This window comes from Haplochromis burtoni, unplaced genomic scaffold (assembly GCF_018398535.1).
Source record: "Haplochromis burtoni strain Fernald_Lab_line unplaced genomic scaffold, NCSU_Asbu1 Contig_1, whole genome shotgun sequence".
Lineage (NCBI taxonomy): Eukaryota > Metazoa > Chordata > Actinopteri > Cichliformes > Cichlidae > Haplochromis > Haplochromis burtoni.
Genome location: NW_024582362.1, coordinates 5,328,037 through 5,353,354, shown reverse-complemented (window position 1 = coordinate 5,353,354; position 25,318 = coordinate 5,328,037). Strand labels below are relative to the sequence as shown.

Genomic DNA, 25,318 nt, shown 5'->3' with positions numbered 1-25,318 from the left:
TGTGTGTGTGTGTGTGTGTGTGTGTGTGTGTGTGTGTGTGTGTGTGTGTGTGTGTGTGTGTGTGTGTGTGTGTGCCAAAGGACTTAGTGTATGAGTACAGCTTCAGTGTAGGAGACCGACTCCCCAGGACACTGTACCAGGGGAGAGACTTCCAATACTACTTCAGCCTTCCTTCAGGTGACCCCAGGGATGACTATAAAGGTAAACACACAAAGACACACTGTTGCTTAACAGAATTATTATTTTTCTAATATTTTCTTATTTTTTTATTGCTCTTATTACTGTTGTCACCGCAGTAACTATTTACACAGAAATAAGAAGCAGCACGTATGGGTCAGCCACCAAACCCTGTCCTGTCACAGTACAAGTCCAACCAAGCTTCCTCAGGGACACCTCATCTTCCTCTTCCCATCATGATCCTGATCTTGAGCTGTAAGAACCCCCATGTGATCATATTATGATGATATGATATGCAGATGTCTCGTGCTGTCTACTTAAGAGGGCCTGCTGGTGATTTAAATAGCACTGAGCTTGAGCACGCTCAGGGATTTTATGCTGTCAGCCAAAAAGCTGCTGTTAAGAACGACTGTGTGTGTTAAACTACAAAGCATCAATCTGAGCAAGTCAACAATAATATAGATTCTATAGAACATGCAAATCCTTACTTTCACCATCTCCAGGTCGGAGTCCGGTGTGAGGAACCTGTCGGCTTTGGTGCAGCTTGGGAACAGCGTGGAGATTCGTAACTACATCAGCCTCCTCACCAGCATCCTGAACAGACTCAGCCTGGAAACAGAGGCCAACACACATGCACAGAGGCACATGCGCACTGTGCTCATTCGCACCTTGTGTGAGCTTGAGAGCAGCGATCAGGTAAACGCACTGACATCACAAGTGATAAAACACAACAATGTTCTTTTTCTGTTTTACAGCCCCGGCTCTCTGGGAGGAAGAGCGGTAGCATTAAAATCGAGTTTTGATCAAAGAAAAGAAAAATCACGTGGCTCTGAGGGGAAAGAGAAGGAAAGAGAAGAGAGCAAAAGACAACTAATCAATGCTCGTTTAAGCCTCTGAATGCAACACTGGTGTATAAACAGGTGGAGGTGAATGAAGAAGACACACCCAGTGCATAATGGGATGCCCCCAGCAGTCCTAGTGTACTGCAGCATAACTAAGAGAGGGTTCAGGGTCACCTGATCCAGTCCTAGCTTTATCAAAAAGGAAAGTGTTTTTATGAATGAGGCATGTTGTATAAAGTGCTCGGAGTGCTGATGTAGAGTAGAAAAGTGCTGTATAAGAACCAGTCCATTTACTGTTAATCATTCAGTTATGTTTCCATTCCAGGAGTCAATGACAGACAATATTTGCATTCTGAACGACCTGCTACGAGTTACAAGTCAGGTGAGTGGATGGACTCACAAAACCAAACTGGGAGCAGGGTTGTAGATGCTAGATTGTTTCTAATACTTCCTTTATTCCTTTTAGGTGACACTAGCAAGTGCCAAACGAGTAACAGCTCACATTCAGATGATGTCCGAGCAGTTTTCTGCATCTAGCGCTTATCGCCACTACATTATAAACCAGAAGGTGCTCAATACAGCGCTCACCCTGCTTTCACACAGCCTTCAGGTGGTGACTACTTGCACCTTCACACCTGACATTACACAAGAAGACTCAACTGCTGATGGAAACCTAAGAAATGATGAAAACACTCCAAACAGCACTGCAGTGAACTCATCCACCAGTGGCCACATCAAACAAGGACGTTCACCTCCAGCAAAGCAAGCGGTGATGCTCGTAGCTGATATTCTGCAGGCTGCATCAGAGCTCATGCTGGTGAGACAAAACACATTTAAAACTATTTCTCCACAGTTTTAGTTTTTTAATGAAATTCATCCTCCTTTTCTTGTTTTCCAGAAGTACATTTTGTTTCATGAGACCAAGGAGCACAGAGTTAGCAGCAGCCTCATTAATTTGTATGCTGCATCCCAAAACAACACCTCCACAGTCATAAACAGTGGCTCAGTCAGGGTCTACATGCCTGCTTCTTTCATCCAGATTCTGTTTCTCCAGCATGGACCGTGTGTCCTCACTGTGCTCACCGAGCTTGCTCACAGTCCTTACACCTGGGCCAATCCTACACAGGTGAGACCTGCTCAGTAGTTGCACATACAGTGATTTAACATCTATACCATCAGTGAGACTTTTAACTCTAACCCCTTTATCGGTTTTGTTTGTTTAACATAAACTGTGAATGATGCATTTTCTACCAGTTATTTCATGGTTCAGCTTAACAGGGTTAAAGGTGAGACATCTCTCTTACTTATTCTTTGGATTTCCAGGTGAGTGGACCAGTGGTTGACCTAAGTCTTTACAAGTGCAACACGAGGAGAAGGATCCACGTTTCCTCCCTCATTCAACCATTCAACACCGAGCTTCGTCACACACAAAGAAACGTGAGCTGCTGATTGTCCTTTTCTTTTGTTTGTGGAAAATGAGAGGTTCTTCATAATAAGATTTTGTTAAAAGAAATTCTTAAAACGTGCAGTGTTGTATCTTTACTCCAACAACACGAGACTAAATTTCTGCTGCAGAAAAGCTCCTCGTGGGAGTTCACCCTCCTGCGCAGCCGGGTCAACTACCACAGCTTCAACATTACCCAGGAACACTTGCTGCAGTCCATCCAGTTCACTCTACTCTTCAGACCCACGACCAAAAAGGCGTTTCCCCTCATGGTGCTCTTCAGGTATCATTACAGCACCGTGTTATACTCATACTCAGATAATAACAGAATAATTTGAATGAGTTTTGACTGAAAGGTGAGACTATGGCACATATCTAACCGTGAGTGTCCGCTGTATCAGGATGTTTGAAAAGCCGACTCCTAGAATGCACCATCTGCGCAAGATTTACAGGTGGGAGAGCAACACCTCACGCATCACTCTGCCCTCATCCTACCTCAGCGGTAAGACCATTTTCTGTTTCTGACTCTTCTGCCCTCCTGGTCTTTCCTTCTGTTAAATTCTCTGTCCTTTTACAAAGTATTTTTAAGACTGATCATCTATTTGTGGAGTGAAAAATCTACCCAGAATCTCAGTTAAACTTAATAGAAATCAATTGATCCATGTATGTTTTAGCTGAGTAGTATGAGTCAGTCAAGTCATCTTTCTAACATGTACATGCTTTGAGTAAGTTCGCTGGGAAATATTGTAACAAATTCCCAAAACTTCCAGCTGCAGGTGTTGGTCACTTGGCACTGCTTAATGCTGATTTTGGTAAAGCACCCAGAGCCAATCACCTGACTGAAGAGATAAGCTACAGTCTGACAGTGGACAGCAGTCTGTGTTTGTCCTGGGACGGCCAGCAGGGGGCTTGGACACATCAGGGCTGCAGAACACAGCTAGCAGACACAGATTCAGCTGTCAGCTGCAGGTAAAGCATGTGAGTGTGTCTGTGTGTGAGAATATAAGAAAACAAACAAACACTAGAGGACAAATCTGGATGCAGAGGTGATTAACATGCTTCTTTATATTTGCTGAATCCTAGCTGCCACCGTTTGAGACCGCTGACCGTGAAGCAGCAGCAGATCCAGAGCATCCACAGCACAGCAGATGTGAACCCGTTCCTAAGGTGACCAACCGAGACCTGGAAAATAACAAAAAACACTGATCTGCACAAATATTTTTACATGCATTTTACCAAAAAAAAGAGGGGGAAGAAAGAAACAGTAGGATTTTTTTGCTCATCAGGTTTGAAACGTAATAAAATGAAACAGGATTGCTAGATTTGTTTTCTTTTATTTGTATTTTGAAATATATCAACCTCTTGACCTGTTGAAGCTACCGGTAAGTTTCTTTTGCAAACAAAATGTACCGTAGATGAAAAATAGAAATATAACATTAGTGTTGATATTTAACGCATCCTCTAAGGCATCTCTCTCCTTTTCTTTGCTTCTCTGAAACCTCAGCGCATCCACTGATCTGACAGTGCTGGGCATGCTGTTGCTGTTCGTGTGCCTGTACGTCGCGGGGTTGGCGGCGTGTAAAAGAGCTGATGTTGTTGCAACGCAAAGTCAAAGGGTTCACTACCTGTCTGACAACTCTGCATCTGATCCGTATCTCTACGCAGTTACAACCCACACGGGTCTCAGCTCTGCAGCCCGTATGAGTGCAAAGGCAGGGCTGTTTTTGGTTTCTTTCAAACTTATCAGCTCCTTTGGTATTTAGCTGTTCTCAAAATATGCTCCTCCTGGATCCTTATGGCCACTGTATTTGTGTATTTCATTTTTTGTTGTCTTTCTTCCCATTTTCCCATTGTTTTCCACATACTATTCCCTGCATACAGAGCAGGTAAAGCAGATAAACTGTAACACTCCTCATTCTGCAGCACCTGATGCCGTTTGACATGCTTTATTAAATTATCTGAATATTTTTCGTACACTAATTCAGAACATGTTATAGATTAGTGTAAGAGAATTAATCACATAAAAAACGTTTTTAAAAGTTTTTCTTCCCAGACTAATGTTTTTTTTAATCTTTATATATTGACCAGGTGTACATATCACTGTATGGTGAAGATGGGTTCTCACAGACAAAAGAACTACATGTCCCAGGATGCACTCTGTTCAGGAGGAACTCTAAAGACATCTTCATACTTAGGTAAAATCCTCAGTGATTTAGAAACAAGTTTTTTTTCTTTGTGTTTGTGTTCAATATGTAAGAAAAAGGGAGATAAATCAGTGTAATTTTTCATTATCTCATTACCACGTGCTATAATCTCTGTGTCTTTGCTCCCCCACAGTGCAGCAGAAAGCCTGGGCCCAGTGTGGGGGGTTCACATCTGGCATGACAACTCTGGACCTTCCCCTGATTGGTACCTTACACAGGTGGAGGTATCTGAGGTAATAAAAAAATCCTATAACAAAAACTGTTTGTGAACACACCTTTTCATTGATGAGTGGACTTTTAAGGTGGTTTGACTTGTTATTCAGGTGCTCAGAGGGCATGTGGTGGGATGCTCTTGGCTGTTTGCTGCCCAGTGCTGGCTGGCTGCGAACAAAGGCGATGGCCGAGTGGAGAGGATGCTGCGTGTTTGCACTCAGGGGATAAACTTTGCTCAGGTACAACACTCATGTTCACATAAAAACTATTTTCGGCATCGTCACAGTGAGTTAATCTACACTAGACATAAACCTTAATGTAATATTTGCTGCTGTGTCACCCCAGGTCTCCCTCTGTGTAATTGCAGATGCTGCGTCTCAAGCTTAATGACTACTTGGCTGATTTCCATACGTGGGTATCCGTGTACAGCTGCCCCTCTCCCAGCTCCTTCACACATACTCAAAGACTAAGTGTGTGTCTGCTGCTGCTGTTGGGGTACGCATGTGTTGGTGCAGTAATCGTCGCACAAACGGATGATCAGGTAGGCCCTCAAAGTTGAAGATTTGGTGAGCAAGAGCTCTGAAATGCCTTACCTACAGCTCAATGATGCATCTACTTATTTTGTATTTGCAGCCGCTGTTTGCGTTGGGTTTTGTCGATGTGTCCGCTGGTGCTGTAACAAATGGGCTTGTAAGCGTGGTAGCTGTGCTGCCCGTAGCAACAGCGGTGTCTTTCCTGTTTCGACTGCGTGCGGTACAGCCGACGGGGTCACGAGTCCATCGTGTAAAATGCAGAAAGACTGAAAAGGAATATTCTGAAGGTAAATTGGTTTTCTGTGGACCTCTTTTTGAATTTTGTTGTGTCCTTTCTTGAATTGTTCATTATCCTTTTATTTTATCATCTCCTCACAGACCCCCTCTCACTAAGCGACAGCACGTTTGACCGCCGTCTCTCCTGGAGCAGCCTCCAGCAGTGGGATGAATCCTGGATGCAGAAATACCAGGTTACACCTCAGAATAGTTTCTGTATTCCCTTCCTTTCCATTTCTCCTCATTGTCATTCTCACAGCTTCTAACATCACTGCCTGACCTTTCTTTTTCTGCTGTAGGACGCAGACCTGTCGGTTTCATACAGTAATGTGGATGAAGCACCCCACAAAAAACAGTCTGAATTCCTTCCTGACAGCAGCAGGTTTCACGAAACCCAAAGAGCTTGTTTGTCCAGGGCAAAAGATGAAGGTCAAAAAGAGAAAGGTCTCCAAGGACGATGTTCACCAGACTCTTCCTCTGAGAGAGGAAGCTATTATGATGCCACCGACAAACTGAGAGAAAGACCAACATGTCAGCGGCGTGTCTATTTGGCCTGGACTCTGTGTCTGCTGTTGTCCCTCTCCTGCCTGGTGCTCTCTGCAGTGCTGGGAATGAGGTAGTGAAAGTAATGTTCATTGTGATGTCTGCTGTTTTATCTGTTATAATATTGTATCACAGGTGTCAGTGTCACGCTGTTGAAGCCTCTCTGTGCGTTTTGATGTGTTAGGTTTAACAGTGGCAAGGTTCTGCTTTGGGTCCATTCTCTTTTCATCTCCCTGATGTCTTGCATCTTCATCATTCAGCCAGCTTTGGTAACATAATATGTGCTTTTTATAATCAGCTACACAACTAAATAATGGCACAAACCTTAAATAAAAATATCATCTTGATGTTTTTCTTTTACAGATACTTGCAGTGGCCTTGGCTGTTTCCTGTTGGCACAGAAAAACATCAGACTTTCATACTTTTTTCAGATTGAGGGAATTCAATATTGAGGCTATGAAACTTTGGAGCCACAGAGGCATTAATGGAGCTGAAGAGCAGCTTACTGAGTCTGCTTTTCCCTACAGACGACGCTCACACCTTAAAAAGGTAATAATCAGACGCTCGTAGAGTTTAATGTTGTTCTGGTTTTTTCCTTCTGCAATGTGAACTCGGTTATTTATCGTTTACAGCTGCTCCGAGCTCGACGGCGAGCTCGGTACCTGGGTCTCGTACGGCCACCGACTCTGGCAGAGCTGAGGAAAACTCATAGGAGGAAAAGAAGAGAGGCTGTTATTCATAAAACCCTGAGGTGTGCTTTTGCGAATGCATGCGCACCCCTCTATATTTGATGTAAGACTTTTAAGTGCTTTTCCTTCTCATGCAGGGATTTGTCTCTCAGTGTCGCCATGCTTTCCCTGATGATGTGTATAACCTATGACAGCTCATTCAGGGAACATTACCAGCTCAACAGAGCTGTCAGAAGACACTTTGTGAGGTAGCACCCGAACACTCTTGCTGTATATCTCACTGACATTCACACTTACTTCTAAAGCAGAGAAAAATCAGATGTTATCTTTTATTAGGAACCGTGATCATTCATTTATGTTGATACAAAAGCATACGGAGTGGTGGAACTGGTCACAGACAGGTCTGATAGAGTCACTGTACGAGCACACAACAGCCAAAACAGAGGTAAGCTATGACTTTAAGCTCCAAAGGGACTTAAAACTCCAGGTTGGTGAAGAAAACTCTGACCACGTGTTCACCTCTCTTTGATCCTTCAAAATTAAGATTAGTCATAAAGTCAAACCAAAGCACCACATCTTGACATTCTGATGTCATTCAGCAGCCACATATTGTGATTGGAGAGCCAATCCTGCAGAAGATTGAAATATCTGACACCTCTCCAACTGAGGTTTGTGACCAAAGATGAACTGCTAGAAGGATAGATTCATATTTTCTTACATTAAAGAATGCGTGACTTCCTGCACTTATAAGTTCTCACAATTAGTTAAGAAAAATGCTGTACTTTACATTTGTTAAACTTGTAATGGCACTGTAAAATCTGGATTTCTAGATTCTGTCTCTGTACTTTAGTTGTGTTTCTTGCCTCACAATTTCCAGGTACCTGTTATGACTTCAACAACGCTATGCGGTCGCCTTAGTTGTTACTCAGGACCAAGCGCTACAGTTGGCTTAGGGCACACAAAGTGAGAGATCCACGATGGAAACTGTTGATTAACTCACCTTTTTTTTGCTTCCAAATAATGATCAGTTCTCCTCCTCTCCTGCAGGTCTGATTCTGCATCAAAACTGAAACTTCTGCGTTCAGCTGGCTGGTTAGACGGACGGACGGTGGCCCTGAAGGTTCAATTCACCTTGTACAGCCCCGCACCGAACTTGTTCACCAGTGTGACGCTGCTTGCTGAGCGCAGCCCCACCGGTGTCCTGCTGCCCTCTGTGGAAGTCCATTCAGTCAGAGTACATCACACTCCTACTGCCTGGGACTATGCTGTTATGGTCTGCAAGGTAAAACACTACACTAACTTTTAGACTGAGTCTTAAAAGATGCTACAGATTAAAGTTTACAACACATTTGAATACATTTTTTTCTCCTTCCTCCCCTCTGACCAGCTTCTCTTCCTCTACTTGTCTCTCATACAAATCTCATGCCAAGTGTCCAGTATGGGACAGCAAGGGCTGATTGGATACTGGACAACACCTTGCAACTGGGTGGAAGTAAGTCTGCCCGAGACAAAATAATCATTCCAGCATAAATATTTGTAAGACTTTAGAAAGCAGGCGCACACACCACCTCTCAGTCAGGCGCACACTAATCCAAACAAGATCACGACAACCTCACTGGAAGAATAAAGTAACCTGTGGCTGTTTGTCTAACAACCCTGACAAGCAAAACACACAGAAATATTATCTGAAGGTCAAATTATCCATGAAGCACAGTGAACGCAGCTTTCTCCCTCTTTCTGTCTTTTGCAGGTCGGTGTGCCCACAGCGACACTTGTGCACTATGTGTGTCACATTTATCACTCCGCTGTTATCATGAGCGTTGCAGAGCTGCTGGAGAGAAACAACCACAGAGGCCGTGTGGACGTTCGCCTCCTGGCTTCCTGGGAACAAGTGAGAGAAATTTACAGCACCTTCTCTTGGAAAATAAAGAATAAACCCTGTGAGGCGATCATTATGAGCGGCTTGTTTGCACTGTAGTTAGAGTACATTTTAAGAATGCAGAGATATGTTTGCCTCTACAGTTTCTCCGTACTCTGCGTGGCATCATGCTCTTCCTTCTCACCATCAAGTGTGTGGCTGTGCTGAGGGTGAACAGGACCTTTGCCACCCCTGCTAAACTCCTTTCCCGCTTATTCTCAAGTCTTTTATGGCCAATGGTAAACACTTTATAACTCTCCTTAGGAAAGGTCTTCACTCCAAGCACTGTAATAGTACTTGCTGCAAAATAAAGCAGTTGACATTTATTGCACCTACATTGGTGATATTTGATATATTTTGTACTTTATGCAAAGTGTTCTTGCCAAAATGACTAGAAATTGTTGCATCTTCTCTTGTGCTAGATTTCAGGTGTGATCCTGCTGATGGCATCGTCCTGCTTGGGTCATCTGCTGCACATTCAAAGCTCCTGGGCAGTCAGCCCTATTCACGTCCTCCTTAGGACTCTGCCCTGCGTCCTCTACCGGGGACTCAGAGCCACCAGCAATAACAGAGGCCTCCTCCACTCTGACTGCGATGTATTTACCTGTGGAGTTCTGTATCTGTCTGCTGTTGTGTGGACAGCAGTGGTACATGTTTCCCATAATATTACTTTTTGTTTATGTGGTTGGTTGCTTTGTTTTGTTTTGTGTGTGTGTGTGTGTGTGGGGGGGGGTTGTAAAACTTGTTGTCAAAAGGTTGATTTCTGTGATAGACAGCAACCCTATCTGAGATCACCTCATTGTTCTGTAAGAATCGTGTCTTTCTTGTAGGTGATTGGTGTGATGTCCTCACTGGTTAGAAGTGCCAGAAGATCTCACAACAGGAGGAATTTGATCACCATTGCAGAACTGGCAAACTACATCAGACTGAGGGTCTCTGAGCTGACTACTGGGCAACATGAAGAAGCACGAATTGATAACCATACAGAGGGGAGGGTAAGTAGCAGTTTCAAAAAAGAAGAAAAAATGCAGAACAGTTAGCTTGCTTTATGTAGTTAGATATAGCTTGAATTTAAAAACACTCCGATTGTGGTCAGTAGCTCTTGTTTTGTTCCTAGAAATGTGCCAGTTGACTAAATTATTTTGATTCCTTCCAATATAGAAATAGACTTTTCCCTTTTTTCAGGCCTACTATCTCGAGGAGTGTGAAAGTTTAGTGGACGAACTGTTGTTCAGACTCAATGCCCTCTCTGACAGCCTGCACCTCAAAGCCCATCGCTACAGGAAGGAGAGTCCTGTCATCTCCCCCACACCAGAGCCCTCCAACATGGACTCACAGGTGAATCCGTCTATATATGTGCCATACAAATAAACTTTGATTGTTTAAAGACACACAAAAAAATAAATTTAAGGAGTAAAATCAACATATTTGAAACTCTGTGTGATTCTATTAGGGCTCAGCAAGGTCACAGATAATCATGAATGGCACACATTCAGATGAGCAATGTTTGTTAAATCTGGGAGGAACCCCAACTATGTCTCACCTGTTCAGGTAACAGAAATAGAAAAGGCTTCACCCAGTTTGTAGGTATTATTTTTAAGCAGGTACTAAAGGTGAATAACGTAATCATGTGACTAACTATAACACTTATAGGTCCCAGGCTAACAAGGACATCCTGCAGCAGAGCGGTCAGACTGGATGTAACCCCTCCTCCAACTTTGTTGTGGCATCTGATGATAGTTTAAAGGGCAAAAAATGCCCAGAGTCAGCAGGCAAAAGTCAGACCGCCTACACAACTTCACCACCAGAGGTTGTGGTGAAAGTTCTGGTCCATGAAGACCCTGGGAGAGCAGTCCCAGATAAACACTAGAGTCCTCATGGAGATAACAAATCATGAATTCATTGTTCACTCTTATATTTGTTAATTGTTGTAAAGGCATGTGGAATAGGACAGCACGACATATGCATAACAAACCTTCTACTTCTTTTCTTCTTGGTATCGAGGTTGTGGGTAAAAGTCATGATTTGAAGCAACAAATCTGCTGTTATTAATATCCATCCATCCATCTTCATCCGCTTTATCCGGGGCTGGGTTGCGGGGGCAGCAGCCTAAGCAGAGAAGCCCAGACCTCCCTCTCCCCAGCCACCTCCTCCAGCTTATCCGGGGGAATACCAAGGCGTTCCCAGGCCAGCCGAGAGATATAATCTCATATCTATAATCTATAATCTCTGTTATTAATATTTTTGTTGAATTTATCTACAAAAAGGTACATTTAACTTGTTATTTTTACCCAGTAGTAGCATAACTTTTTAAAAACTTGTTAGCACAAAAGTTTGTAACCCATCCATCCATCAATCTATTTGGAGACAGTGGCAGTGACAAAGCTTTTTACTGCACAGAGTCTGGAAGTTTTTCACTCTGAGCCTGAGATCTGCAAACTCAGTGGTCTCTTTCTACAAACAGTTAAAAACTCATCTTTTTAGATTTGTGTTTGGTTAACTTTTCTTTTTTCTCTTTTTGATGTTTGTGATGTCTGTCTTGAAATGTGCTGTACGAATAAAAGTTTTGCTTTCTTACAAAAATACAGGAGGTTAAGCTGGAAGTGACAGAGCTTAACATGGTCAGATTTTCATTGTAAGTGACCAGAATTAACATGACTAGAAATGAGGGCATCAGAGGGACAGATCAGGTTAAGCAGTTTGGACAGCTTGGACATGCACGGAGAAGGAACAGAGGCCAAAGGATTCTGAAGATAGAGGTGACAGGCAGGAGGAAAAAGGGAAGACCAAAGAGTAGTGCTGTTCAATACTCCAGATTTTGGTATCGATTCAATACCAAGTAAACACAGGGCCAGTATTGCCTATGTCGATACTGGCTTGTCGATACAAGCAACACAAAAGTGTTCAGACATTTTTCATAGTGCATCTTTAAGGTATACTTGTTCATTTCTAAAACAAAAACAAACCAACAATAACAATTCATTGGGTTACATACTGAACTCAGAGGACAGAAACAAAGTATCAATGCTGTTGACTTAATATCAGTCCAGTATAAATACCAGATTTCAGCAGTGTTGATATTTGGTATGGACATTTGGAACATTTATGGAAGTAGGGAAGGAGGCCATGCAGAGGGCTGGTGTGACAGGGGAGGGTGAGATGCATGGAGGTAGATTAACTGCTGTGACATCCCATAAAGGGAACTGTCGAAAGAAAAAGAAGTGGAGTTGGAACAGTAAGATATGAAAATGACCCTTATGGGTTTCTGTTGTCTTCAACACAGGAAGCTGTAAACATGTAAAGACAGATCACCAGGCCATCTCCTCCTGTTTAATGAATAATTTCCTCCCTAAATCCTCTAAACATCAGGCTAAAAATAGTCCTATGCAGTGACTATTAATTATTTGTGTACCATATATATTTAAGGTACTGTTAACACTCATTTAAAACATGAAAAATACTTTTAAAATTATGAAACTAAACAAACAAACGCTTTGAAAAACTTTGCCGTGAGCCAGAAAACAGTAAACAAAAGCATCCAATAGTATCTGTCAACGTTTCAGCCTCAGGAATTGAGTGGCGACGTGTGATTGGAGGACAGTCGATGATGGCGTCCAATCACGACGTGGCAAGTCAGACAAGTTCCAGTACAGGGGAGGAGGAGGGGGTGGTGAACTGTGTGCTTTCTGAAGGGCTAGTTTGTATGAAAGGTATGCTAAAGGTTGGTGGGGCCACACATCAGTATTGATCCGGGCGGCTGGTCTGTGCAGCCCGCAGTGTTTTTGATGACATTCATCAGCCTTTTTTATTAGCTAAGTTAATTAGCCGGCTACTCGTGATCGAGCAGCAACAACGGTTGACGCGGGGCCGTATCATCTGTGGACACAATGAAGAAGCTTGCTCTGCTGCTAATTGTGCTGCTTGGCGTTGCACATTTCGCGACTGTCAGCAGATGTGAAGAGGGTGAGTGTGGGCATTCGTACAACCCTGCAGCTGAACTATTTATTGAAGTAGGAAGGTCGGCTTATTGTGTTAAAATTAACGAGCTAATTAGTGTAGTTGTGTTAGCTTGCCAGCTAACAGGACCGCTAATGTCAACACACTTGAATAAATCCACTTTAGGGTCTTCACTGAATGCACGCAAGAAATGAATCCAGGCTGTGGTGGATCTGACACGGACTGAAATCAGTGTGTGCTCTGTTTGCTTGCTTATTTGGTGTTTAGATGTTGAAGAAAGCAAAGAGGAGACTGATGAAGAGGACAGTGACGATGAAGAGGATGATGAAGACGACGATACAGAGGTGAAAGAAGAGAACGGGGTGCTGGTGCTCACCGACAACAACTTCGACACCTTCATAGAGGGCAAAGACACGGTCTTGGTGGAGTTTTACGCTCCATGGTAAGTTGGATGTGCCAAACTACTGAAATCCTTATGAGTCTGAGTGAGTTGGAGAAACAGAAGAAGCTCTGATTGTTTTCAAACTGTAACCAATGAGCCATGCAAACTTTACAGCGTGCCTCTTCCTGTCTACATCCTGTTGCATTATCTCTGTCCCTTTGTTTTTGGTATACTTTAGGTGCGGTCACTGCAAGCAGTTTGCCCCAGAATATGAAAAAATTGCCCAGACGCTCAAGGAGAATGACCCTCCTATACCTGTAGCCAAAGTGGATGCGACAGTGGCCAGTGGTCTGGGGAGCAGGTTCGATGTGTCTGGGTATCCCACCATAAAGATCCTTAAAAACGGGGAGCCTGTGGACTATGACGGAGAGCGGACAGAGAAGGGTAAGAGTGGTTTGTCCAGTCTGAGCATCATTTTGTTAAACAAATGAAGCACCGGCATGGCTAATTTTATCAGTTTCCTGCAGCCATTGTGGAGCGTGTTAAAGAGGTGGCTCAACCAGATTGGAAGCCCCCTCCTGAAGCCACACTGGTGCTGACCAAAGACAACTTTGATGACACTGTAAATAACGCAGACATCATCCTGGTGGAGTTCTACGCCCCATGGTGAGTCGGTTATGAAGTACTGGTTAGATGCCATAAACTGTAGATGGTCTCTGAGGGGGGGAAGTAATAAACGAATTATCACCTCCAGGTGTGGACACTGTAAGCGTCTGGCTCCAGAGTATGAGAAGGCGGCCAAGGAACTGAGCCAGCGCACTCCTCCCATCCCTCTGGCCAAGGTGGACGCCACAGTGGAAAGCGAGCTCGCCTCACGCTTCGGGGTCACAGGCTATCCTACTCTGAAGATCTTCAGGAAGGGCAAGGTGTTTGAATACAACGGACCCAGAGAAAAAAATGGTAGGTCACAAAATGTGTAGTATGTATACTGCGGTTTGGCACAGCATGTACATTTGGCTTCTTTTCATCCTCTAACAAAGCTGATCCATGTCTTCCACCTTCTCCATAGGGATTGTTGACTATATGAGTGAGCAGGCTGGGCCGCCCTCCAAGCAGGTACAGGCAGCGAAACAGATCCAGGAGCTCATCAAAGATGGCGATGATGCTGTCATAGTCGGAGTGTTTTCCAGCGAGCAGGATGCAGCCTATGACATCTACATTGAAGCTTGTAAGTAATTCCATAAAAATAGCGTACAGTTTTTTTTGTTTTTTTTCCCCCTCGCCTCTGGGTTTTGATATCACTCATCTTCAGTTCTCTGGAGTTCTTTGGGATTTGCATATGTATTAACTGTATTCACTGCTGTTTGGCTTGCAGGTAACTCGCTAAGGGAGGACTTCACTTTCCGTCACTCCTTCAGTGCCGAAGTGGCCAAACTGCTCAAAGTTTCTCCCGGTCACGTCGTTATTGTCCAGCCTGAAAAATTCCGCTCCAAGCACGAGCCATCGTCTCGCACGTTTTCAGTCAAGGTGGAGTCTTTTACTTCCAACAGATTGTTGTGACTGATTTGAATTTTGTTTCAGTGTGTCTGAAACTCATCAGCATTGCAAATGGCTGTGCTTTCGTTCAGTCACCGTTGGTGCATAAATGCACTGCATCGCCTAGCAGCAGCTATCGTTTTGATTGTTGCACTACTCTGATCTGCAAATGTCAGCAGTGTTGCGTTGGGGGGGGGGAAAACATTTGACATCAACATGTTCTTCTTCATAACACAGGACTCGACGGTGGTGTCTGACGTGCAAGAGTTCTTCAAAAAACATGTAATTCCTCTTGTGGGACACAGAAAACCAAGCAACGATGCTAAACGCTACACGAAAAGACCCCTGGTGGTTGTGTATTATGGCGTTGACTTCAGCTTTGACTACAGAAAAGGCGAGTAGGGTGGAGGAGTCATCTGCTTACACTTGCAACTACTGTGAATAGCAGCAACATTCATGCGGGAGGAGTTCTGTGCTGTAACACATACGCCTTGTCTCCTTTCACTTTCAGCTACGCAGTTCTGGAGGGGCAAGGTGCTCGATGTAGCCAAAGACTTCCCAGAGTATACATTTGCTATCGCTGATGAGGAGGATTATGCGGAAGAGCTGAAGGGCCTGGGCCTGAGTGAGAGCGGAGAGGAAGTGAATGTGGGAATTCTGGCAGATGGAGGCAAAAAATATGCGATGGAGCCCGAGGAGTTTGACTCAGAAGTGCTGAGAGATTTTGTCGTGGCTTTTAAGAAAGGCAAGTGCTAAAAATCTGTGTGGGGTTTTTGCATGAAGGACTTAACTTGTTCGTTTAGAGTTTGTATTGACAGATGTGTAAACTTCACTAAAACTCTAAATTTTGTCCACAGGAAAGCTTAAACCCATCATCAAGTCCCAGCCGGTGCCAAAGAACAACAAAGGACCTGTTAAGGTGGTTGTAGGAAAAACTTTTGACGATATCGTCATGGATACCCAGAAGGACGTCCTGATCGAGTTTTACGCCCCCTGGTGCGGCCACTGCAAGAAATTAGAGCCTGATTATTTGGCTCTGGGCAAAAAGTACAAGGGTGAGAAAAACCTAGTGATTGCCAAGATGGACGCCACAGCCAACGACGTACCCAACGACGGCTACAAAGTGGAAGGCTTCCCCACGATATATTTCGCCCCGAGCAACAAGAAGCAGAGCCCCATCAAATTCGAAGGTGGTGACAGAACAGTAGAAGGGTTCAGTAAGTTCTTGGAGGAGCACGCCACAAAGCTATCACAGAAGAGAGACGAACTTTGAACTTCCTCTGAGAAGTAGCAAAGAACTCTTACCGTGCTTGTGCAGAGTTTCAGAGGATGCTGACAAAACCTCTGGGAAGGTGAAGGGAATGCAGTAATTAAACAAAAATGGTGTTACTGATTTGCTGCGCTGGTTTCTTTTCAATCATCCTTTTAGTTTGTGTTCATTCCAAGATTCAGGTTTCTTGTTTCTGAAAGCATGTAAGCACTGTTCAAGATTAATCCTTTTTAAATAAAACTGAAAATGCTGGCACATTTGCAGGCCAGCGCTGAGAAGTGGCTCTTTGTGTTTGTTTAATGGATACAAGTCATGCCCGAGAATGTGTTGCAAATATAGGAACAGGCACTGCACGCAGTTTCAGAAAACAAGTGTTTGGTTTTAATTACATTTAAGAACAATTAAAACAATTACTAATACAATTGGCTACATTCTGAGACATGTGAACAGCCCAGAGAGTACGCCTCAACGTGGCAGGGGCATAAAACAACGGTTAGTTAATCAAGTAATCCCTTAAAATGAATTGGCAGGAGAGGGATGCACCAGCAGAGTAAGAAACTGCAGAGACAATCAGTACTATCATCAGTTTGAACATTAAAAACCTGCAGGGCAATACTTTAAGAAAGTGCATCATGTAGTGAAACTTATTGACATCTTCATGTGCTGTACGAACATGAACAGGGCATCTGCCTCAGTCACGTAAAGGTACTTAATGATACTGGCACTGAACAGTTGGTTCTTGAGATGTGGGACCATTAAGAAAACTCTTGTGTGAAGTGCAACTGGAACTCCCGGATCTTCTGCAGTACCACCTTCAGCTTCTCAGTTGGCGGCAGGATGGTCATTCTGGACGGAGAAAAGGTGGGTTCAGATTAATGATAAAGGTATCGGTAGAGGTGCTGTAAAACTGGAAATCAGATTTACGTAATAGAAGGACGGTGCAAACAATCAGGCTTTATCCAACACAGCTTTTTGTTTTTGGATCAAGGAGTATTTGTTAAATACTGTTGGCCACCAGTGCTACCCCTCAGCCTCCTAGTAGAGGTGCAGGTGTAGTATGCATTTGAAAATCCTAGTTCACGTTCATCTTGAGTTATCATGTTCACAAACCTTGTGTCCACACTGCCTGCCCTGCCTGTGTGGCAGGGTGAGGATAACACCTCATCAGCTTCATACAGCTGAGAGGTAAAAACTGCAATGAATTACGCTTTTTTTTTCAACATGTTTTACAAACTACATTATTTTATTTTGACTAGTTTGTTTTCATATAAATGCACACTTTGCTTAGACTTAAACCTGTGTGACTGTAAACTGACACAAGGTGTCACCGCTGAGCCATAAATTAGTAAGGTAAAACTTTCTCCACAGTTAAATCAAAATGTTTACATTATGAACTGACTGAGCAGGTACTGACTAGTTAGCTGCAGATTCGGATTGAGTTTCAGAGTGCCAGCTGCCTCTGTGCAGCACAACTGAAATTCACAGTTAGATGAGTGATAAGCTTATGAGGCACGTGTCACCGCACGCACAAGTGAGCCACAGAGTGAACAGGATCACAAACTCTCCTGAAGTCATGAAGTGTGTGTGTTTGATATTGTAAGATAGAGAAGTTTAACTTCTCAAACTTCAGGATGGAAGGGAGACAAATAGAAGAGCAGCAGGGCAAAGGAGTAATAAAACCCAATCTTAGGTGTATTTAGATTCAGACAATTCAGCATAATGTTAGTGCAGGGCAGTAGGAGAGTTGAAAAGTTCATATTTAAAGAAAACTGTTCATGTCACAAGAGAACTTGTGATCGAGTGGAATTGGATTTGGGGATAAGCAGAGGGTGTTAGTGGGAGCACATATGCAAACAAGATGAAAATACTGGCACAGAAAGAAACGTAATGCAACATCAGAATAAACAGATATAAGTGGTCTCATGTCTCATTCTCTCTTGTTGGTGAATATATATCAATATGACTTAAAAATGAATGCAAAGTGAAATGTCCTTTTGTTTTATTTTACACCTGAAAAGTTTCAACTCTGAATGTGGACAGCAGGGGGCGGTAGTTACGTTTGACTAGTACAAAAATTACCTCCTAATCACTTTACCATGACCTTGATGAAAAAATGTCATGATGTCAAGGAAAGGTGTAAAATTGATAAGAAATTTGATAAGTGCGTAGAGAATGAAACCGCATCAAACCACAACCGAATCAAACTAGACTAACGTCACACTGGGTGCTGTGGGGTTTAAACCAATCCACACGTTTTTACCCCACCGATTTAGTTAGGTCATATAAATGAGAACTGATGAAAATTACTACTTCATTACAAAGGTTGGAATTTTTTAGAAAAACAAAGACATAGGGTCAGTATTCTGAGAGTACTTTAAGTTATCTAATAAAATATCAGTATCTGGTGTCCCTGTATTGATACAATATTGCCACACAAAATATCACCGCTGCATCAATTTCCCCCCCTCACCCCTAGTTTATACAGTGGAAAGGTTTGTAATAACGCAGAGCTTCTCTGCATAAACCCTGTACACCACCTCAGTCTCAGCCGACGGGACCTCACACAGAGTGTGAATTTGTATCAGAGACTTTGTCCTTTCATGAAAACCACTGATTCCTTTTCAGCCTCTGCTTGAACTACATTGCTGTTTTCACAAAGAAACACATACTTAAGGCCTGCGTTTACACTGTGTTATTTTGGTCCGACTCCCTCCTTCACTGGGTCTGCTGGCTTTTGAGCCACAAATCTGCTCTGCTCTGGGCACAATGCTGGTTATTATTGAAATGAACTGGCTGTGTATGTAAATTAGTACACCGTTAGTAGATGATCCTGTGATTGCGGCATCAAGCTAATTTGCCTCGCTTAGTAAATGTCCCTCATAGCCAAACAATGAAATAAATCTAAATAAATAAATAAAGTGTATTATTATTTTTTTAAGTTTTACTGCTGCAGAGTGTAAATAACTCCTCATCAACTCCTTTTCTAGGATTTCCATGACTGAAAATTCCCTCCATCTAGCTCTTATCCCGTATTTTTTTTATTAATTCATGATCATTCAAAAGACCCCCCCCCCCAGAAATGAACGTAAATCATACAGACACACTTTAATTATTATTGCTCACAAGTTAGATTTAAAGAGCTTACACAAATCTACATTTTTTATGCAGGGCAACAAACTGACAAGAAGGAGATTTAGTAGTTCAACTGTGGGTTTAACAGGCTTGTGTTTTTCATAATATATCAGTATTTTGTGCTACAGAAGATAATAAAGGAAACACTGGAGCTCTTTTGCTCAGATAATTCCAACAGCTCTTCCATCCATATACTTCCAGGTCACTTCTCTCACTTTGAAATCTTTCTAAGCAAAAACTATTTGAACATACTCAGCATGTGAATTTAGCCATACTGACCTGAAGTGGTAGGTTCCCTCTCTCTGACCAAAGCCACTTCCTGGTACCAGGCAGATTCCCTCCTCATCTAACAGCCTCATACAATAGAACATGTCTGGAACCAGGCCCAACTCCTGCACACACACACACACACCTTATTTATAAGCAAAATTGCCTGCACACAAGAGTAACTCAAGGGATGCAGTGGGTGTATCGAGCAGACCTTGGCTTTGTCAATGGCCTTCTGAGGTAGAGTGATGCGAGGGAAGGTGTACATGGCTCCCTGGACTGGGTTACAGGTGATACCAGGCACTGTGTTGAAGATCTGCTCTGTTAGCCGGGCCTTCTCGGCCAGAGCTGATAGCACTGCCGTCCGCTCCTGGAGGGAAAACAAACGGTAAAACTGTCAGCATTATATGAGGGAAAGCCGTTTAAAATAAAATACAATGCTACTATGTCAGCCCATGTTCACATGATACTATGTACTGTTTTAACTTTGGCGTTCATTTGCCAGGTTTTGGTGAAGTACCAACTATGATTATTTTGTATTCTGCATAAAATAGTAAGGAAAGATACTGGGTAGACAAAAACATGTATATCTGGTTTCAATGTGTAATTCAGGACGTAGGCTTTGAATCTAACACAAACAATCGTTTGTTTACCAGCCCCATTGTGGCCAATGGTGGCATACCTGTATGTAGCCATCCATTCACTACACAATAATTGAAGATCAGACTTTCCCACAGATAAAACTCGCAGCTACACACTGCAACAACAAAGACAACTGAAGGTTTGCACTAGCTATGAGCACATTAATGATGATCAAGCTGTCTTTCAAGTCCTCACTGAACACATCGAGTTAATTACTCACAAAGCAGGCTGGAAAAACCAACCTAAGAGAACCTCTGTGACATTGACTTCTCTAAAAGCTACTCGGGGTCAGGTGTACCAAGTAAGGAGATTAGATTGGAAGTGTGAGTTGCAGTAGAGGCCTTCCCAGCAAATAAAGCAACTCAAAGTGTGGTTGTGAAAGTCTGTGCCTAAGAAAGACCAGTGTGAACCGAACCTTGATTACAACAAGGTTTAAAGCATTACAGATCTCCGAAAGTTAGAAAACGGTTACAAAAGCCTTCGCAAACACCTGGGTGTAATGTTCACTTTATATTTTTACGAACTGCATACAAGGAAGGTAATTCAAGACTGCTGCTAATCTCCCAGAAAAGGGTACTGAAAGATCACGCCAAGAGCACAGAGCGCAGTCTTGAAATGGGCGAAAACATAACCAAGTGTAATTCAAAAAAAGGTATGAAGCAATTTCTGCACCTTGCTAGAAGACAACAGACTAAATAAAATGTCAATGGACAACATGAAAGAAACTACTGCTTTTCAAAAATAATGAGTTTTCAAAATATAATATTAATGTTCTATAAAACTTTTAGACAGCAAACACATCACACTAACACCAAAAGTTCATCTTAACTCTGGATCATGAAGCATGGAGCAGAATGGTTACAGGACATTTTGCTATCTCAGAACATGAATCCCTTGGACTCATTGATGAAACAATAAAAATTTTTTTTACAGGCGCCTCTCGGGGCAGTAGTCCATGACACATCCAAGGGTTATGTAATGCATAAAGACAGTAACCAAAAGTCCAACATAAGTAAATCAACAACAGTGGAAAATAATTGAAAAAGATGGAGCAGCTGAGACGAAGTAACCAGAACAGGGCAGCTCAATCCGGACACCACAAATACTGATGAAATAACAGGAGTGTTTTTTAAGGAATGATTCAAAAACCTTTCTCATCATTGTGTAAGTCTCACAAACAGCTAAAGAGAACATCTATGGGAGTTACCAGTTTGCATACTTGTTTAGTCAGATTGTGGTCATCTATAATTGAGACTTAATGAAGACCAGACCACAATGAGTAGTCAGTTTAGAAATCCAGAAGATGTGAAAGAAAACAGCTCTGATTGTATGTTCAAATTTCAAAACCTGATCTGACTGAGTGCCACCTGAGAACTTTATCAAACCTAACACAGCTTTTGTGTGTAGATTAGGTGAGGCGATGTTTGCACTAGTTAATTCTGTTTGCATACACTCAGACCTTCATAAAAGTGGCATAAGAGGGCTCATCAGGCTGTGGGGGGTTCACCACGAGATCCAGTAGGGCCTGTCCAGGGACTGGTGGACACAGACGCACAGACACTAGTTTTATGAGTTGGGCTTTCACTTCAGGGTCCAAGTTGATGACCTCCATGTATCCTCCACGGAATCCACACCTAGAAAACAAACAGAGACAAGAAAGGTAAAGTTTGCTCTAACTGAAGGAGATGTACACGTCAACAAGGATTAACAACTCCAAGGACCATTTTCAGCTGCCCTGTGGGGTTTTCATGCTTGTTTATTGGTTTTAGTTGAGGTGCATTACTAATAAGCATCTGTAAAACTCAACCATAAACCCCCAATGAAAACGTGAAGTAATTATGTTGAGTAAAATGCAGCTGAAATATATAAAATCAAAGGTTTATTTATTCAAACAATGAATCATTAAGAGAATATGCTTTGTATAACCAGAAAAGCAATCAAGTCAATTTCACTTAACCAGATTCTAATAAATGTAAAATTTTACATTGTGTATATGTAACAAATTTCTTTTTTTAGTGTATTTTAATCTTGTTTACTGCTTCCACTCATATTTACTGGCTTTCACTTTATTTTCTTTATATTTATGGCGTGTGCATGTGTGTGGCTGTATCTGTGTGAGATACTCACTCTCCCATGTAACATTTGGAGGTGGAGTGGAACGAAGCCATTTCCACTGTGTTTGAGTACTCCGGTCCCATCTCAAACAGAACTTTCTTAAAAGAGTGAAACTGGCAGCCCTCTGCGTATACATTATCCTGGTAGACCTAAAAAAATAAAATAAACATGGCTTTATTAACATTAATAACACTTCAGTATATTATAAACATCAAAGACATTTCTCTCACACCCTTTTGGTGTATATGATAAAATATTAGCAAAGTAAAAGAAACAACTGCTGCAGTGCAGTAAGTTTGAAAGAAACCTTTAAAGCGTAAAAGTTTGCACTCGGACACAAAACAGAATGTGAAATACGTACTTCATCGGCCATGAGGAAGAGATGTTCCTCTTTAGCAAATCGGATCACATCTTCGATGCACTGCCTGCTCTGGACCTGACCTGTCACACAGGGCAGAGAGTTTGATAATTAGGAGAAGTGTGTGAAGACAGAGAATAAACTAAATGTCTTTGAAGTCTTAACTGTCCAAGATCAAATATTATTGTTAACTAGGTTTGGTTTTGGTCCACACATACACAACAAGACTCTAAAACATCAGCAGCTTCTTAACGTCACATGGAGAAACTGCAAAGAGGTGTACCAGTGGGGTTTCCGGGGTTGATGATGCAGAGGACACGAGGATTGCAGTGCTCCCTCGCGGCACTGAGCGCTCTCCTGAGCTCTGTGATGTTCAGACTCCAACAGTTGTCTTCGTCCAGGTAGTAATTTATCTGGACAGCGCCCAGGTCTGCCAGGGCAGCTGAGTACAGAGGGTACTGAGGGATGGAGATCATCACTCCTGTTCGGTCACGACCCTCCCCACACACCAGCAACTTCAATATGGTCTTGGATTGGAAGGTGTAAAGAGAAAAAGGAGGACAGAGTGGAGTGTCGTTATTATGGAGACTATGTATGGACTGTTGGGTTGATTGTGTACATTAAAAAGAAGAGTACAAACAATCAATTTTGTTGGGAGACAAACTTTAACACCTACATAGAAACATATTGGGGAAAAACAAGTTTCATACTGCAGGATCTTTAGTGCAGGAGTTAGGGTATTTTAAGGTCATTCAGCAGCCTGATTGGGTTGCAAAAAAGTGAGACAGACAAAGGTCTGTGGGTGGAGTAGTATTAGAGATGTACAAAGTACAGATAAGTATATATTTAACAAAAGCTGACTAAAGCACCTGTCCTCAGTTGCCATTTGTACAGCAGCAAAGTGAGTCAGCACATACCACAATGGCATCGCTGGCCCCAGTGGAGAGGTAGATGTTGTCGGGGTTGGAGGGGATGCCACCGTCTCTTTTCTCGATGTAGCGTGCCACATCCTGACGAATGCACTCGATCCCCTGGCTAGCACTGTAGGCCCCTAATGATATGACAATGAACTTTGTTTAACAAGTAACATATTTAGTTGACCAGTTTACACAGAGATCAGACTGTCCAAATTAATGATTGATAAGCAGACAAATAGACGTAGATGCTAGTGACATAGGTGCTGAAGGACTGGGACAGAGAATGTGGTTGGTGTAGTGAGGGGGAGTTGTCTGACCTATACTGTGGCCTCCGCAGGCCTCAAGAATGCGCCGTGCTCTTTGCTTGGCATCCTCAGGAAACTTGCTATCTTCCAACAGTGCTGGATAAGAGCAGAGAGCCAAAACCTGAGAGGAAAAGAACAAAAATCACTACATGTCCCACAACTGTGACCACTGTGACTTATTCAATCTGTAATTATTTGCAAAGTTAAGCATTTATTGTTCATGTTGTTTAATTTTAAATCCAATATCGAAAGTTACACTAAAATGCCACCATTAAGCTTCTATTTGAGTATTTCATCTCAGTGCTGAAAGTACTGTGTATATGACATAGACATCTATGGCTTTTGGGCATCTGGGGGAAACCCAGAGGCCCAAGAAGAACATGGAAGCTTCATATGGTTTAAACCGAGAACCTTCTTGCTGTGAGGTGACGGTGCTAGCCACTGCACCACCATGCTACACCAGTTTCATAATATATGACCTAAATTGCAAGACTAACAAGGAGCTGGCCACTAAATATTTCTTCAGCGGGAATGTGTTGCTTCAACATTATTTGATATGTGGCTTTAGGGTTGTTTTGGGTTTTCTGTCATACAGTTTTGTTTCCTTCTGTAATTATGAGTCCGTCCTACTTAGCAAAAACACAAGCATTAACAGATTGTAAGCTTTAACCAAGAGAGTGGTCTAACCTGTCTGAAAAATGTAATTGGTTTCTGACCCATAGCGTGGGCGTCACCTATGTTGGCCTTGATGACTTCTGTGAAAGGTTTCTTCGCTCCCTGGAACAAAACAGAGAAAGGTACCTGATATCAGTGACTGAACAAAGTGTGAAAAAAAATGTTTGCATTGTTAATTCTAGGAACATATGCTCACCAAACAAGTTTGGACGTGTAAAAAAGGAGTAAGTGAGGAGGAAACAAGTGAGCAAAGGTAAAGCAGAAACGTTACTGTTTTCCCTGTCTTCTTCACCGTTCCTTCTTTTGACATCCAACATCAATCATGGTTAAAATGATTATGGTTATTACATCATAACTGACATCTGGAGAAGAGCAGATGAGAAGCATACCCGGCATAAGAGACTCTTTGTAGGGAGAGATTAAAACAAAGACTCATAGGAAGCAGAATTGAGAATTGCAAAGTAATCACCTTTGCTGTGCTCCTAATCTGAGCAACCCCAGGTTATAGCTTACAAGCATATAACTGATTACTACACATAAAATCTCAAAATACTAAATAATAAAGTCTGTATGAGAACGGGATCACCATTTCAACACGATCACAAGAGAAGGTTTTCTTTCTGACAAGCATGTCAGACATTTAGGCTACGTTCACACTGCAGGTCTTAATGCTCAATTCCGATTTTTTGATCAAATCCGATTTTTTTGTCTGCTTGTTCACACTACAAATAAAATGCGACAGCAAACGCTCCCTAGTGTGAACGCTCAAAGCGGCCGACATGCGCAAAAGAAGACATCGCACACAACGCGCTCTGTTTAGACCCAGGGCAAACAGTATTGTTTGACTGATGGCCCTTAATATAAAGACTTCGGACTTTACGTTTCCCAATTTTTGCTTTAAGTAATGTAAATAACCTAATAAT

At 42.5% G+C, this 25,318-nt stretch overlaps 3 protein-coding genes across 5 annotated transcripts in view; 2 read left to right on the top strand and 1 right to left on the bottom strand.

Moving 5' to 3' along the window:
* LOC102292610 (polycystic kidney disease 1 like 1) overlaps positions 1-10,959 on the top strand; it is a 19,818-nt gene extending 8,859 nt beyond the window's left edge. Inside the window, exons 17-51 of the mRNA XM_042221108.1 lie at positions 81-201; positions 297-432; positions 681-873; positions 1,345-1,401; positions 1,486-1,836; positions 1,918-2,145; positions 2,343-2,456; positions 2,595-2,746; positions 2,865-2,965; positions 3,234-3,432; positions 3,547-3,630; positions 3,968-4,175; positions 4,552-4,658; positions 4,801-4,900; positions 4,991-5,119; positions 5,248-5,421; positions 5,514-5,700; positions 5,792-5,883; positions 5,989-6,305; positions 6,417-6,501; positions 6,596-6,781; positions 6,865-6,983; positions 7,059-7,169; positions 7,258-7,366; positions 7,521-7,589; positions 7,799-7,884; positions 7,969-8,203; positions 8,309-8,413; positions 8,672-8,812; positions 8,944-9,078; positions 9,262-9,486; positions 9,670-9,834; positions 10,025-10,177; positions 10,293-10,390; positions 10,493-10,959. Coding sequence (XP_042077042.1) covers positions 81-201; positions 297-432; positions 681-873; positions 1,345-1,401; positions 1,486-1,836; positions 1,918-2,145; positions 2,343-2,456; positions 2,595-2,746; positions 2,865-2,965; positions 3,234-3,432; positions 3,547-3,630; positions 3,968-4,175; positions 4,552-4,658; positions 4,801-4,900; positions 4,991-5,119; positions 5,248-5,421; positions 5,514-5,700; positions 5,792-5,883; positions 5,989-6,305; positions 6,417-6,501; positions 6,596-6,781; positions 6,865-6,983; positions 7,059-7,169; positions 7,258-7,366; positions 7,521-7,589; positions 7,799-7,884; positions 7,969-8,203; positions 8,309-8,413; positions 8,672-8,812; positions 8,944-9,078; positions 9,262-9,486; positions 9,670-9,834; positions 10,025-10,177; positions 10,293-10,390; positions 10,493-10,709 — 5,289 coding nt within the window. The 3' untranslated portion in view covers positions 10,710-10,959. The remainder of the gene's footprint in view (positions 1-80; positions 202-296; positions 433-680; positions 874-1,344; positions 1,402-1,485; positions 1,837-1,917; positions 2,146-2,342; positions 2,457-2,594; positions 2,747-2,864; positions 2,966-3,233; positions 3,433-3,546; positions 3,631-3,967; positions 4,176-4,551; positions 4,659-4,800; positions 4,901-4,990; positions 5,120-5,247; positions 5,422-5,513; positions 5,701-5,791; positions 5,884-5,988; positions 6,306-6,416; positions 6,502-6,595; positions 6,782-6,864; positions 6,984-7,058; positions 7,170-7,257; positions 7,367-7,520; positions 7,590-7,798; positions 7,885-7,968; positions 8,204-8,308; positions 8,414-8,671; positions 8,813-8,943; positions 9,079-9,261; positions 9,487-9,669; positions 9,835-10,024; positions 10,178-10,292; positions 10,391-10,492) is intronic.
* A 1,507-nt stretch (positions 10,960-12,466) lies between these two features.
* On the top strand, positions 12,467-16,262 carry pdia4 (protein disulfide isomerase family A, member 4). Its single transcript, XM_005912088.3, has 10 exons — positions 12,467-12,802; positions 13,064-13,238; positions 13,417-13,622; positions 13,706-13,844; positions 13,933-14,138; positions 14,248-14,406; positions 14,554-14,705; positions 14,952-15,108; positions 15,226-15,459; positions 15,572-16,262. Exons 1-10 carry the CDS (start codon positions 12,727-12,729, stop codon positions 15,985-15,987), a joined length of 1,920 nt encoding a protein of 639 aa, XP_005912150.1. The 5' UTR covers positions 12,467-12,726; the 3' UTR covers positions 15,988-16,262.
* An 80-nt stretch (positions 16,263-16,342) lies between these two features.
* Positions 16,343-25,318, bottom strand: part of si:ch211-217a12.1 (alanine aminotransferase 2-like) — a 15,945-nt gene continuing 6,969 nt past the window's right edge. For 2 of the 3 annotated variants that reach the window (XM_005912089.3, XM_005912090.3), the window contains exons 3-12: positions 24,408-24,497; positions 23,733-23,841; positions 23,416-23,549; positions 22,782-23,025; positions 22,502-22,581; positions 22,153-22,289; positions 21,485-21,659; positions 19,598-19,753; positions 19,396-19,508; positions 16,343-16,830 (exon numbers count right to left, since the gene is read on the bottom strand). In XM_005912089.3, coding sequence (XP_005912151.1) covers positions 16,740-16,830; positions 19,396-19,508; positions 19,598-19,753; positions 21,485-21,659; positions 22,153-22,289; positions 22,502-22,581; positions 22,782-23,025; positions 23,416-23,549; positions 23,733-23,841; positions 24,408-24,497 — 1,329 coding nt within the window. In that variant the 3' untranslated portion in view covers positions 16,343-16,739. Of the gene's footprint in view, positions 16,831-19,395; positions 19,509-19,597; positions 19,754-21,484; positions 21,660-22,152; positions 22,290-22,501; positions 22,582-22,781; positions 23,026-23,415; positions 23,550-23,732; positions 23,842-24,407; positions 24,498-24,591; positions 24,758-25,318 lie in introns of all 3 variants that reach the window. The other variant, XM_005912092.3, reaches the window with a different exon arrangement.